The sequence below is a fragment of the Dreissena polymorpha genome, chromosome 1 (genome assembly GCF_020536995.1).
Source record: "Dreissena polymorpha isolate Duluth1 chromosome 1, UMN_Dpol_1.0, whole genome shotgun sequence".
NCBI classification, from domain to species: Eukaryota; Metazoa; Mollusca; class Bivalvia; order Myida; family Dreissenidae; genus Dreissena; species Dreissena polymorpha.
The window spans coordinates 149,918,077-149,934,370 of NC_068355.1; the positions used below are offsets into that span (position 1 = coordinate 149,918,077).

General features: G+C 37.1%; 1 protein-coding gene across 3 annotated transcripts in view; it reads left to right on the forward strand.

Moving 5' to 3' along the window:
- The window catches only part of LOC127855146 (protein retinal degeneration B-like), a 71,450-nt gene that overhangs the window by 31,497 nt on the left and 23,659 nt on the right, over positions 1-16,294 (forward strand). For all 3 annotated transcript variants that reach the window (XM_052390552.1, XM_052390559.1, XM_052390567.1), the window contains 6 exons: positions 1,111-1,203; positions 3,309-3,437; positions 5,039-5,219; positions 9,804-10,011; positions 11,774-12,323; positions 13,902-14,072. In XM_052390552.1, the coding sequence (XP_052246512.1) occupies positions 1,111-1,203; positions 3,309-3,437; positions 5,039-5,219; positions 9,804-10,011; positions 11,774-12,323; positions 13,902-14,072 (1,332 nt within the window). The remainder of the gene's footprint in view (positions 1-1,110; positions 1,204-3,308; positions 3,438-5,038; positions 5,220-9,803; positions 10,012-11,773; positions 12,324-13,901; positions 14,073-16,294) is intronic.

Genomic DNA, 16,294 nt, shown 5'->3' on the forward strand with positions numbered 1-16,294 from the left:
CTCGACATTATTTTCAGTTACAATAATTTTGTTTTATTCCTTAAATTTCTGTTTATAATCAATTACAGTGAAAACCCTCTAAACCGGATCCTCTCTTTACCTTAATCCTCTCTAAACCGGACAAATTGTCCGGTCCCATTTTTTTCCCTATAAAACCATGCGTAAAATATTTCTCATAACCGGAATCCCTTCAATTCCGAATACTGGTCATTCTTTGGATCAAAATTGGGTCAAACTATACGTAATTGTACCGCTCTAAACCGATCAGGACTTGTTTGTTGCACCTTTGACCTAGAGTCAAAAACTTGTGAATAGCGGATTAAAGACACGTGAAATTAATTAAGGTTGTGGAATATTTTGCAAACTGTAAAAATCACAAAACAATTTAAAGAGACTTGGCCTGTGATGTACATGTTGATCAATAGGGGTGACAATACTGATTACAATTAGTGATAACAACAACAAAAACAACAACAACATTTATAAGCTTTTAAGAATTACAATTGCTTCTAAGCCAAATGCAAAAATAACAAACATGGGGTTCACTAGTGTGTTTTGTTTTTGTAGTGTGTTTTGTTTTTTATGTAGGAAGCCGTGCTAAATTTCAATAAGCTTAATGCTATTTAATTTTGAATTGTTTAGTACAAATGCTAATTAAGTGTCATATAAAATGGTGATTTGCATAGTTCTTGAAGCAGTTGCATTAAGATATTCATTTAGATTTTTAAATTGGCAATGAAGGTAACTAAGTCTAAAAAGGTCCGAACCTCCTTCTAAACAAAGGCCCGTGAAAAAGTCTCTAGAAGACAAAATCAAACTTATCAAAGAGTCTACCGGTATGTGAATGACCTGAAAGTAAAATAGTCAATTTCCCCTCTAAACCGGAATCCTCTCTAAACTGGAATTTCCTTTCGGTCCCGGAGGTGTCCGGTTTAGAGCGGTTCCACTGAACATCTTTATTTTATTGTAACACTATTGTTTTCTTTCTGGTAATTAAAGTGTTTTGTTGTGTTCATTTGTGAATGAGTCAATTTTGTGACATGCTTATTTTCCTTTGTTTCTAATGTTTGACATTTACAGTGTTAAAATACATGTAAACAATTTTTTCAGGGGGGCTTGGAACAAAGTCGTCGTCGTTGGAAATGCTCTCAGTTTCTAATGATGAGTTTGCTGATGCAAGATCTCAACTGTCCTTTAATACAGGTGACAAACCAAGATCTGCCAAGTTGTTTTTTTTGTCCTGTGTTTTGTCAATTGTTATGTTGTGTATTGAGGATAAAGAATGAACTGTTCAGCAAATGCAATATTTTAAGCTTGCCCTTGATACAGATCACTTAGTATATCCAGTGGAAAATCAATCCCATGCACAATATAAGCTATATGTTTATTCAATTTTATATTTCCTGAAATTGGGGAGCTCATATTTGCCACTTAGTCTGTTTGTCTAAAGTCTCATTTTGATAGAATTGATATTACGGTACATGAGCCAAATGAAACAACTTTGGTGTTCATTGGTCCTTCAGTATGTATGGATGTCTTTCTTTCTTCATCTTTCCACCATGCAGTTTGTTTCTGCACAAGATCTCAGACACTATTGGTCTTACTTTGATGAGACTTGATATCTGCAGCATTCGTATAGGGACCGAGTCCTGTACATCAATATCAGGTTATTCCGATCCAACAATTTTTACAGGAGTTATTGTCATTTGCTCATTAGTTTAAACCTATTTATTTTAGCTTGATTGCATCTAAATCCTAAGGCTTATATAAACACACTCGAGTCCTGTTTTAGGGCCTACAACCTGTACTTAAGCATTAACACCCTATATTTCGCGACTTACTATGGCACGCAGTGAAGCGTGAAAAACAGTCGATTATTGACAGTGTTGTTTACACACCCGCTGGGGTTGTTTTTAACACTTAAGAAATAACCCATTAGTGTCATTGCAAAGGTAATAATGGCAGGTTTACTGGTATATAAATCATTAAATTTCGGTACTGGTCTTGAATATTTCTTTGTCCTGATAAAAAGCGCGCGAAAATATGTGTGGGTGTATTTATTTGTAAATAAAAATTTTTATCGGGTACATTGCGATATTTTAATTTTCATTAAAAGTTTCGTTGTAAATTTCAACTAAAGTACCGCGGTATCTCGCAAATTATGTGGCATGGACATTTCCTCTTGATAAAATAGAATTCAAACATGCTGTATCGTTACTGTTACGCTGTTTCAGTTCCTTCATTAGGACTTTTTATAAGGGTAAATTCCAATCTTTGCACAATTATATTTTATACTTTTTTTACAGCAATAATTCTTTTTTTAAGCTGATTCCCAAGCGATCGTACATGAAAATACAAAAATATAATTTTTATTTTGGTTTTTATGATAAATACAGATACGTATGTAGTTATGAAAATGTTTATTGTCGAATTGGTTTGCAATTATAACTATACAAATATGTAGCAGCGCCGTATATAAAATGAAAACATTGGGGAAATTTGACAAATTAACCACAATACAATTAAGTTAGACATTTCTCAAGTTATATCGCGCGCCGGATATATCGCGCTCGCAATCTTTGGACCCCAACAATCGCGATATATCGGCGTTGCAGTGTATTGCCCTTTTCATAATAATTCCTTTCTGCATTGATCATCTGAATTACATGTATGTGACATGTGATATGCAGCATAGCTATTAGGTGGACATGCATATGATTTCAGGTTGTTTTGCTCAATATTTGTTAAGGAAGTTATTGCCTTTTGATTCATTATATGACATTTTCTTTTGAATGTTATGTGTCTGTGTTAGATCACAAGAACTAATAATCTGACAGTGATGACTCTGTATGCAAGGGCCCTTCAGGATGGCACTCGAGTGATTTTATCTGGTAGTTATAACCCCTTGAACAATCATTTGGGTGCACTCAATGAAGTTATTTTCTTGTCAATTCTGTCATAACCTTGACAATAATTATCTAACAAGTATGATATGACAGTTTACACGTTTGATATAACAGTTATACAATTCATGGGTCATGGGTATCGTGGAAATAGGACAAAGACCCTTACGATGTCACAATTCATTTATGATTCCGCTGCCCCAAGTTACACCATTATATTAAACTATGACAAAGAAGTTGATAAATGTTGATTGTAACATGATATTGCGGATGACAGCTTTTATGTACCTTTAAAAACTAAATCATTCCACATGGACATTCAAAAGTTTCCCTAAAGATTATGCAAAATGTTTTGTTACAAGTGTAAATACATGCAAGTAATGCCCATGCATGGTTTATATGCAGACAATGCTGGTGGTCGCAGGTTTGAGAAACTGTGCCAGAAATACAGCCTGGAGACCGGTCGAAATGACAAGCAGAGCACTGCACCTTCCCTCTGTAAAACTGATGTGCTTTTCCTTGTGGTACATGGAGGTAAGACCTACACTCAACTTGCAATCTCAATGCCTCAAATTGTTTAATGTCCCAAATATTCTAAGAGAGACCAATAGTGCAAAACATTCCTGTGAATTTCGTTCTTGTTTGGCTTGAATTTTAAAGTTAGTTATTGCTTGGCTCAAACACAAATTAGTCATGCTGTGTAATTACTGGGGGGGGGGGATCTGTTATTTTTCGTAACAGATTCTTAAACTATGTTTAGCTTGAAATTTCAATGGTTAGAAGTTTCCTTGCTGGTCTCTGTAATATTGAGTCATTGTTAATAAAATATATTTTTAGCTCACGGGAGCTTTTGTGATCACCTTTTGTCTGTCTTTCGTTGTGCATCATGGGGCGTCAACCTTTGCCTTGTAAACACTCTAGAGGCCGCATTTATTGTCCCTTCTTCATAAAACTTGGTCAGAAGATTTGTCTCACTGATATCTTGGATGAGTTTTTATTTTAGGGTCCACTGCACAAGTATATCAAACCAATACTGACTACGATCAAAACTTTATCTGAAAATATTCTCTTGTTCATACCTTATTATGCCCCCCTTCGAAGAAGAGGGGGTATATTGCTTTTCACATGTTGGTCGGTCTGTCGGTCGGTCCGTCCACCAGGTGGTTTCGGGATGATAACTCAAGAACGCTTGGGCCTAGGATCATGAAACTTCATAGGTACATTGATTATGACTCGCAGATGACCCCCATTGATTATTAGGTCACTAGGATAAAGGTCAAGGTCACGGTGACCCGAAATAGTAAAATGGTTTCCGGATGATAACTCAAGAACGCTTAGGCCTAGAATCATGAAACTTGAATGGTAGATTGATCATGACTCGCAGATGACCCCTATTGATTTTCAGGTCACTTGGTCAAAGGTCAAGGTCACGGTGACCCAAAATAGTAAAATGGTTTCCGGATGATAACTCAAGAACGCTTATGCCTAGGATCATGAGACTTGATAGGTAGATTGATCATGACTCGCAGATGACCCCTATTGATTTTCAGGTCACAAGGTCAAAGGTCAAGGTCACGGTGACCTGAAATAGTAAAATGGTTTCGGGATGATAACTCAAGAACGCTTATGCCTAAGATCATGAAACTTGATAGGTAGATTGATCATGACTTGCAGATGACCCCTATTGATTTTCAGGTCACTAGGTCAAAGGTCAAGGTCACGGTGACCTGAAATAGTAAAATGGTTTCCGGATGATAACTCAAGAACGCTTATGCCTAGGATCATGAAACTTAATTGGTACATTGATCATGACTTGCAGATTACACTTATTGATTTTCAGGTCACTAGGTCAAAGGTCAAGGTCACAGTGACCCGAAATAGTAAAATGGTATCCGGATGATAACTCAAGAACGCTTACGGCTAGGATCATGAAACTTCATAGGTACATTGATCTTGACTGGCAGATGACCCCTATTGATTTTCAGGTCACTAGGTCAAAGGTCAAGGTCACTTTGAGAAAAAACATATTCACACAATGGCTGTCACTACAACTGATAGCATATTTGTGATTATTTTTCAACTTAAACTTAGCACACGAATCGCCTACTTCAACTTCAGCATCTTATATATTTTAGGCAGTATGTTAGACACAGCGTGTGACTCATTCAACACGTCCAAACGAAGTGACTACAACACCTTCAAAACAACTTTTGACACAGTGGTGCGGAACAGCTACCCAGCAGCTAAAGGCCACGTCGCTTTCAGATTGGTTCCCTGTCCTCAAATGTGTGCAGATGCTCTAAATGTTTTGTCAAGGTAGGAACCACATTTTAGTCTCGAGCATTTTGATGTATATTAAAGGATTTTTTTTTATTTCAACATGACAAAATACCAGATGGTTTCCCGATGATAACTCAAGAACGCTTTGGCCTAGGATCATGAAACTTCATAGGTACATTAATCATGACTGGCAGATGACCCCTATTGATTTTCAGGTCACAAGGTCAAAGGTCAAGGTCACAGTGACTCGAAATAGTAAAATGGTTTTCGGATGATAACTCAATAATGCTTACGCCCAGGATCATGAAACTTCATAGGTACATTAATCATGACTGGCAGATGACCCCTATTGATTTTCAGGTCACTAGGTCAAAGGTCAAGGTCACAGTGACTCGAAACAGTAAAATGGTTTCCGGATGATAACTTAAGAATGCTTACGCCTAGGATCATGAAACTTCATAGGAACATTGATCATGACTGGCAGATGACCCCTATTGATTTTCATTTACTATATAACCTTGCATCACCTTTCATCATGAAACTTCATAGGAACATTGATCATGACTGGCAGATGACCCCTATTGATTTTCATTTACTATATAGCCTTGCATCATGCATAGATTAGTGTACAAGTAGTAATGCTTTGTTAGTTGTTAAATATTTTATGTTAAAGAATAAAATAAACATTAAATGGGTGGATTTGGTCAGCTGTATCGGGAGGAGGAGGCTGAATATGTCCCGAAATTAGTCAGTAAAAACCAAGATTTGGTCAGGGAAAAGTCAGTGAAAAGTCAGGGAATTTTATTTCATCAGGTTGGTGGCAACCCTGATAAACTACATAGCAACTTCATATTTGGCTAACTGGGGGGCATAGTGTTTCTCAAAGAAATCTTGTTTGAAAAGACTTTTCCTCTGTGTGTTTACCCCACATGTATTTTCAAAAGTTGATACAAACATGAAGTCATTTTAGAAAATGTTTGCATGTTGTTATCTCATATTGTGGAAATGTGTTTGTTATACATATGCTTTTCTTGATGTATGTTAACAAGTCTTAGGAATCGTAATGAGTGTTCTGAAATTGAAATATGGGTTTGAAGGATAATGGTTCTAAACTACATTTGTGTAAACGTCCCATGAACATTACAGTTCCGATAGGCATTTCTCATCTCTAAACATTATTTATCTTCAGATTGAGTGAAACATGCAATAGTCAGATAATCATTATTTTTACCTAAACTTAGTTATTGTGATGATCTGGCATTCTTTGTTGAACATTTTCCTGTGTGCAGTGTGTGTTGTCATCATGTTTCTCATTACCACTATAGAGACAGCATTTTTCATCTGGATTAAACTTGATCAGAATCTTTACTACAAATGCTGACAAATCATTGCCTAGTTTGCATCTGGGTTATGTGTGTCCAAAAACTAGGTTATCATGTCAAATCTGAGGAAAACATTGTTTCCATTTTAGAGGCCACAATTATGACTCAACCTTGATGAAACAAGGCCTGAATATTTATATTGACACTATCTAGACTGAGTTTGAATCTGGTCAGGTGCATCCAAAAACAAGGTCACAAGATCAAACAAAGTTAAAATCTTACAAAATCTACTGGACCTCTACTGTCATAAATTAAGTTAATGTAACATGTGAGACCACTCTACATATATTGTATAAATCATTGCTGCAGTTACTTCCCTTTGCCTGCAATGTCATTCATGATAGTTCAGTTTAGTTGTGTGCATTATTTTTATGGCCTCCAAAGGAGGGCATATAGTGATCGGACCATCCGTCTGTCCGTCTTTCCGTCACACTTTGCGTTTAGGTTTCGAAAAATGCTCATAACTTCTATGTTCCTAGACATGTAACCTTCATATTTGGTATGCATGTGTATATGGACAAGGCGTTTTCATACGCACAAAAATGTTGACCCCTGTGACCTTGACATTGAACTTAGGAACCGCGTTTAGGTTTCAAAATCTGTGTTTAGGTTCCGAATTATGCTCATAACTTCTTTGTCCCTTGAGATATAACCTTCACATTTGGTGTGCATGTGTATACATTCCAACCCCTACTTCCGGTCACCCCTCATCGCCGGTCGCCCCATGTAGGAGGCCGGTCTGTGCCGCGACCGTCGATAAACACTATATAATGCACCCCTCTTTAGCGGTAACCCCGTTTCTCCGGCCAGCGGCCAGCAATTTTGCACCCAAAATGTTAAATTCCCCCCATATGAGTGGTCACGCGCGAGTAAGTCAGTCATGTAAACTGGCAAAATTACACAGACGCAACGGCGAAAAAATCGATACGTACTTCCGGTCTGCAGTTTATGCTCTGCAGTACTGAAGCGTGATGTGTGATAAACATTTTGACAGCGAGTTTGCAAAATTGCAATTAATTAGCGGCAGATTATCGGGTTATTGGGTTAAAAGCAATATTCGACCGTTTGATCTTTTTGTTTTTCCGCACATGCCAATATCATCTATTAGTACTGGAAAAGAGATTCTTAATTTATAATTGATAATTTGTAGTTGTTGAATCATACTATTTCAAGCACACATTTATGACAATTATCGGCTAATTAAAAGTTAAAAAGAACAACGCAACTTTTAACCGAAATCAACTGCTCTACATGTTCTCTGTGCTACAAAGTTTTTATCCAAAAATCAATACACGCTTGCATGGGTATGACTTGACATTGTACATTGGTGCATAATTTTCGCGCGCTTTTGTCCGGACAAAGGAAATACATGAGGACTTTTTTGATGCTAGGATTTGTAAACGTCTCGTTAACATAAATCAATCGGGAGTGTGTTTTGGATTACAAATTATGATTCTCATTTGGGAATTTAACAAAACATTTATATTTGTTTTATATTTACAATGATTTCAATATAAATTTTGATAAAACGCGGCAAAATAAATGTTTTGCATGAAAAGCACGATTAACAGTAGGATTACACCTGGTTGCTATTATCAGTCTCTTAAGTAACTGGCCACGATTTTATCGTGGAGGAGATCACTGTCGGGGCCAATTCGTGCGGTAGGTATTACAAAGACATAAAACTGCAATAAACCAATTAAATTATCGATTGATAGTGACACGGGAGTTATTCACGCATAACTGATTTACAGCTGTTCCAATCTTTAGTGCATTTAGGCCATACAATGCGCATTCTGTAAACAACGAATCATGAGAATGATTTGATTCTGATGAGGATGATATTGATGATGATAAGAAAGATGAATGGAATATTTTTTTGAATGAAAATGTTGTTTTATAGCTGACTTTAGAAAGGAAGAAATAAAATTATTTTAAGTCTATATATTGTTTAGTACATGTACACATATTTACCATTTTGTTTATACAAAAATTGAACAGTTGGCCATCAACTCTAGACTCCCTACGACCCAACCCCCTCTTAAAAGGCCACCCCGCTTAAGCAGCCAATTTGGCTGTTTCCCTTGACTGGCTGCTTAAGAGGGGTTGGACTGTATAGACAAGACTTTTCCATATGCACACAAATTTTGACCCCTGTGACCTTGACCTTGAACTTAGGGTCCGCGTTTAGGTTTCGAAATCTGTGTTTAGGTTTCGAAAAATGCTCATAACTTCTTTGTCCCTTGAGATATATCCTTCATATTTGGTATGCATTTGTATATGGACAAGGCCTTTCCATACACACAAAAATTTTGACCCCTGTGACCTTGACATTGAACTTAGGGTCCGCATTTAGGTTAAGAAATCTGTGTTTAGGTTTCGAAAAATGCTCATAACTTCTATCAAAGTGTTTAAAGGGGGCATATGTCATCCTATGGTAACAGCTCTTTTTATTTCATGCCCACTTTTGAATAAGGGGGCATATAACACTGACGTACTGTCCTTCTATATAATTGTGCGAAAGTTCCTGTCTTATCTCTAAATTTGCAAGTTATTGATAGATTTGTATGCCCCCGGTAGGGTGGCATATAGCAGTTGAACTGTCAGCCCGTCTGTCTGTCTGTCTGTCTGCCGTCCGCAATTTGATATTTGGAATGCATGTGCATCTCATGAAGCTGCATATTTCGAGTGGTGAAAGGTCAAGGTCATCCTTTAAGGTCAAAAGTAAAAAATACAATCCAAGGGAAGTAATAAGCTTTAAAAGGGAGATAATTTCTAAACCTGCCAAATGATATATTGAAATTTCATTTCAAAGCGGCGTAATAGGCAACATTGTGTTTCTGACAAACACATCTCTTGTTAAATCACTACTAACAAATGTCCACTACAGTGTATTGAGGAAAAGTGGAATGTGAGACATCTGTATCCTACTGACAGATGTTATGTTCTTTAAGTTTGATTCAACTGTTCTCTTACTAAGTTTGTTCCGTCTATGAGGTCAAGTCTTCAAGAATTGCTGTTTTTGAACTCAGGAGAGCAGTAAAGGGCAATCATGGCCCTATTGTCACCCATTTAGACATGAAAAGGTGCACCAATAATTATTTTAATGATTTTTTTTTCATAAAGATATTCAAATGTCAACCAATATTGATGTCTTCTTTTAGGGGAAGTCCATTGTTTTTTTTTATTAAGTAACTCAAATCGAATGCAACCAATATTGTGCACGATATTTTTGCAGCTTAAGTCCATTTGGGTTTGACTCGACGCCCCATCACATAGAGGGTAACTTGCCCTGGAGTCAGGAGTTTGTTCCCCTGGGAGCCCTGGGCTTGTTCTCGGCCTGCAGCCCCGAGTACCAGGATCACGTTAACTCTGTGGTTGCCAAGGCAAACCTGGTGTACATGGACTTCCTGCAGTCAGACGATGGCAGGGGCTTCACTGGACAGGTACCTTGGAGGTGGAGGGTAATCTCTATAGCCCTCAAAGTGTTTTGGAGTCACTATGTCTGTATAAAAAAATTGTGTAAAACAGTATTTCCACATTTCTTTAGTGACAAAGATGTACAGACGTACATCATTCAAGACATCTTATTTAATCTCAATTGATTAAAACCTTTGAGATTTATTATCTCAGCAGTACATTAGAATCACAGTGTTGGTTGGTCAGTTTTTTAGTTGGTTTGTTTGTATGAAAAAATTGTGGAGTCTTCTACTTCCACTTTTCTTAAGTGATTAAATTTATTCTTAAAATAAGTTATAACCACTAAAACTAGATGAGCAACACATCTTTTTATGTCCCCCACCACTATAGTGGGGGACATATTGTTTTTGCCCTGTCTGTTGGTCTGTACATGTACGTTGGTCTGTTTGGTCAAACTTTAACATTTGCCATAACTTTTGCAATATTGAAGATAGCAACTTCATATTTGGCATGCATGTGTATCTCATGGAGCTGCACATTTTGAGTGGTGGAAGGTCAAGGTCATCTTTCAAGGTCAAAAACAAACAAAAAGTCAAAGCAGCGCAGAAGGGGACATAGTGTTTCTGACAAACACATTTCTTGTTTAAAGCACAATTGTGTCGTGTTCTTAGAAAACTGGGCATAAGGCATGTGCGTTAAGTGTCGTCCCATATTAGCCTGTGCAGTCCGCACAGGCTAATCAGGGACAACACTTTCCACCTAAACTTGATTTTCGGTAAGGAGGTACTTCCTTGAAACTAAAAATACCATAAAAGTGGAAAGTGTTGTCCCTGATAAGCCTGTGCGGACTGCACAGGCTAATCTGGGACGACACTTTACACACATGCATAAAGCCCAGTTTTCTCAGAACACGACACAATTGATCAAAACATTCCTTAGCTATTTGACCATGAAAAAGGTGACAAAGTGGTGAAGGTTTTAATAACATAGTTTTTGTTGAATTGACAGTTTTTCACAGACAAGAAGAAAGATGTATTACATTTAATTGAAACATGTACTTAATGGTATGTATGGCTAATTTATCAACACTGTCTTGAAATTTATTTCAACTTTTTTAAGAGTATATGAAATTTGATTCCTGATGAATGATTTATTCAGATTTCTTAAAAATTACATATTTAATGTTTTTTAGCTCGGCTGTTTTCGGAGAAAACCAGCGGTATTGTCATAGCCAGCTCGTTTGGTCTGTGTCCGTAGTTGTCCGCTAAAACCTTAACATTTTGTTAAGGTTTTGAACATTGCTTCAAAAATAAAAGTGCTTCCACTTACAACATTGAAACTTCATATGTAGCTGCACCTTGATGAGTTCTACACACCACACCCATTTTGGGTCACTAGGTCAAAGGTCAAGGTCACTGTGACCTCTTTAAAAAAAAAAGAAGCTAAAACTTTAACATTTTGTTAAGGTTTTGAACATTGCTTCAAAAATAAAAGTGCTTCCACCTACAACATTGAAACTTCATATGTAGCTGCACCTTGATGAGTTCTACACACCACACCCATTTTTGGGTCACTAGGTCAAAGGTCAAGGTCACTGTGACCTCTTAAAAAAAAGAAAAAAAAATCTGACAAACTTTCATTTATTCAAAACTGCATTGCAGCCGAGCGTTGGCACCCGTTATGCGGTGCTCTTGTTAACTTTATTTCAGAATACGAAGTGAAAAAGATTATAGCAAATTTGACATTTGTGTTTTGTTGGTTTCTGATATACTGCTAAATGTGTTCCAGGTTTGTCTTCTTGCTGACTCCACAGGCTCAATACTGATGTATGACGCTCTGTGCAGGTCTCGCAGTCTGCTGAGCAACTGTGGCAGTCACTATAGCAGCCGCGGTAGTGACCTCAACGTGGGGGCCCTTGGAAGCTCACACACCCTGTGTGATAAGGAGGACACCATCAAAGAAGAACCTGAAGTGTGTGATGATAATGTCAAACCAACTACTGGAGATGCGCATATCAAACAAACAAACAAACACAAAACTTCTTCGGAACTCTTACATAGAACAGTTTCAGAAGGTCATACGTCAATGAAAGCCCCGCTACATAAAACAGACAGTATGCCGGTTGAAATGCGGAAACAAGATGGCAAGTCAGGCTCAGTGCGAGTGCATGTGACTCAGTCGGCCGAGGCAGCATATGAGGGAAGCTGTCGCAGGACAAGTAGTGAGAGTCTGTACGAGAGCATAAAGTTGGAGTTTGAAGTTGGTGACTTCTTCATGCTGGGGTCACCTCTGGGTCTGGTGCTGGCATACAGGAGGATGTTTGCTGGCCAGAACAAAGGTGACACGCTGGAATTAATATTATGAATCTGAGCAACAAGGGAAGAGCATGGAATTATTATGTCTCTGATAAAGAAACGTGTAGAGTCAATCTTGTATTAAGAGACCACTCAAGGGAGTAATCAAAAGCGGTCTCTTAAAAAATGGTCTTTAAATAAAAAAGGCCATTCTGGAAGTATGCTTACTTTTATAACAAAATGAAAACAAACAATAATTTACTTATAATGTGTTTTATTTTTTCACTTATTACAAATTATCATTTATTATAAAGGAACTGTGTGTACATATTTATTTGCAAAAACAACATAGACAAGGAAATATTTTTCGCATTTTCTTTACCTGACACATTATTTTCCACGTCTTCAAGCACCTTGGCTTTACGCTTTAGAATGTTTTGAATTTGAGTTTTACCGACTCCAAACTCATCAGCGATTTTACGTGCACTTTTACTCTTTGACAATTCCGAAAACCGAATTTTCTCGTTCAACGTTAACACTTTTTGCTTTGACATTTTAATTTCTGCATGTACGCTTAAGGAAATCTGACTTGATTATGATACATAATGAGCTGAAAAAATTAAAACACGTCAATTGAAAACAAACAAACAGACCTGATTGGAAAATTTATTAAGTAAATAACAATGTGATTGGCTAACAAATATCTACTAATTAGCATAATTACAAATTGGTAATGTACGGATTTCGACAGATGTTGCCGATTTATAGTTTATTTTCCGCACTTCTCAGGAAATGTTTGTCGCGTACAGTGCATTGTTTCTGCACCTGTTATCTTCACTCGAGAAAAATCGGTGTTGTCTCTTAACTTTCCACATAGTAAACTATTTAAGCTGTAGACTGTGCTTAATACGTTCCTCTATTATTCAACTCAATAAATTGATACGCAGTCTAAAAAATACCGGTCAGAACCGGTCAACCAGAAAAAGCATAATCATAATGGTTGGTGTGAAAACAAAGCAGAGGTGTAACAGTACATCTTATCGGCTTAGATAAACAATTAACACGGATTTGTTCCTGAAAGATAAATAGATTAACCACTTTTACCTCCTAGTGGTCGCTTAATTCAAGATTCGGACATCAAAATACACAAAAATCAGCGGTCGCTGGTCGCGTAAGACAAAATTCGCTTAATACAATATCATTATATAGCGAAAAAGCTCCGTGGGATTTCAAAATGGTCGCATAAGACAAAGGTCGCTTAATACAAGTGGTCGCATCCACAAGATTGACTGTATATAGATTAGTTTGATCATTTTTTTCTGATAACAATATGTCATTGAAATATAGTAAAATATACATTTACTTACGTAACAATAATCATAATTTTGTGTGGAATTAAGTAAATTTCATTTGATTATTTCTGGGTATTAAGTAGATTGATATGGTTCAGCAAGAAATTAAGAATTTAGGGATTTTATACCAACACGTTAATACTTGTTTTTGTAATATATTTATAATTATTATTATATGTCTAAACTTTAGAAGTATGGCCCCATGCATAATGAGAAGTAAAAAATCTAAACCACAACCACCCAAAAAAGTGCCATTTGTTATTATATCAGAGATGCCAGAGCGGCCCGAGTGCCAGCAGATGTACAACCTGTTCCATGCCAGTGACCCATCTGCATTCCGCCTCGAACCTCTCGTCAACTTTACGTTTCGGCAGATCCCTCCAATCAAAGTGTCCCGCTACAACAAGTTTCCAATGGGCCATGGAGAATCCATACAGATAGGTATCCAATACTATTAACCTAATTAATGTGTTATTAGCTCACCTGAGCACACTGTGCTCATGGTGAGCTTGAGTGAATGCCTTTTGTCAGTCGTCCATCGCCCGTTATGCGATGTCAACATTTGCCTCGTTTACACTCTAGAGGCAACATTTATTGTCCAATCTTCATGAAATTTGGTCAAAAGATTTGTGAAAATGGTTCCTGTTAGTAAAAAAACATGGCATCTGGGGGAGGGGCTTTTTTCCTTATTTGGCTTGGGTTAAACCTTATAAACACTCTAGAGGCCAAATTTATTGTCCAATCTTCATGAAACTTGGTCAGAAGATTTGTCCCAATGATATCTTGGACAAGTTTGAAAATGTTTCCAGTTCATTAAAAAGCATGGCCCCCTGGGGGCGGGGCATTTTTCCTTAAATGGCTATAGTTAAATCTTGTTAACACTGAAAAAAACACATTTATTGCCCAATCTTCATGAAACTTTGTCAGAACATTTGTTTTAATGATATCTTGGATGAGTTTGAAAATGGTTCTGGTCTTTTGAAAAACATGGCGACTAGGTGGCTGGGAAGTTATCCTTATATGGCTATAGTAAAACCTTGTTAGCACGCTTAAAGTGACATTCATAGTTCACTCTTCATGAAACTTTGTCAGAACATATGTTCTAATGAAATCTTGGGCTGCACAGAACAGGTCAGTTCTTTTGAATCTCAGGTGAGCAACTTTGGGCCTTTCAGGCCCTCTTGTTTCCAACCGCATGAAGAAGTTTTGCAAATACTACATTTAGAATTTAATTTGAGGATTTTGTATAATCAGCGAAGTTTGTTTCATAACTTGATAACACTGTAACAGGTATTCTAATATGATTGACGGGAATTCCCTTGTATTTTTATTGATCAGAATTGTGTTCAACTTTAGGGCACCACATACACAAAAAGGCATTTAATTAACATTGATGTTGTTTTAAGATGTCATGAAACTAATTGTGAAGAAGCAATCTAAACATGCACTTCTAACTGCATTAATTTAGGGATTTTTTTTTTTTAACTTGTTATTCTGTCTGATTAAGGTTAAAATTTAAAACAATTAATAGTGGTACATGTAACTTACTGATGCAAAAATTCAAGTTGGCTTTTTATCAGTGTTGGATGTTTGTGTACAAATGGCGGTATGCAGATAATTTGATAACAGATGGCACTTCGATAATAGAGAACAACAAAAGCCACATGTGAGAGGAGATTGCTTAATTTTTTTTAGCCGGATTTTTTTCGAAAAAATCTCGGCTTATAGATTGATGTTGTCGGGCGGGCGGGGGGGCGGGGGGGGCGGGCGTGGGGGGCGGGCGGCGTGCTCGAAAATGTTAAAGTTCTTATTTCATGGTATAACTTTGGTATGCTTGGACCTAGAGTCTTCAAACTTGACATGAAGGTTGGCCAGGATTAACAGATGACCACTGGTCATTTCAAGGTCATTCATTTGAAGGTCAAGGTCACTGTGACCTTCAATATAAAAAATGTTAAAGTTGTTATAACTTTGGTATGCTTGGACCTTTCATGGTATAACTTTGGTATGCTTGGACCTAGAGTCTTCAAACTTGACATGAAGGTTGGCCAGGATTAACAGATGACCACTGGTCATTTCAAGGTCATTCATTTGAAGGTCAAGGTCACTGTGACCTTCAATATAAAAAATGTTAAAGTTGTTATAACTTTGGTATGCTTGGACCTAGAGTCTTGAAACTTGACATGAAGGTTGGCCATAACTAGTTAGTAACCACTGGTCATTTCAAGGTCATTCATTTGAAGGTCAAGGTCACTGTGACCTTGAATGTAAAAATGTTAAAGTTCTTATTTCATGGTATAACTTTGGTATGCTTGGACCTAGAGTCTTCAAACTTGACATGAAGGTTGGCCAGGATTAACAGATGACCACTGGTCATTTCAAGGTCATTCATTTGAAGGTCAAGGTCACTGTGACCTTCAATATAAAAAATGTTAAAGTTGTTATAACTTTGGTATGCTTGGACCTAGAGTCTTGAAACTTGACATGAAGGTTGGCCAGAACTAGTAAGTAACCACTGGACATTTCAAGGTCATTCATTTGAAGGTCAAGGTCACTGTGACCTTGAATGTAAAAATGTTAAAGTTGTTATAACTTTGGTATGCTTGGACCTAGAGTCTTGAAACTTGACATGAAGGTTGGCCAGAACTAGTAAGTAACCACTG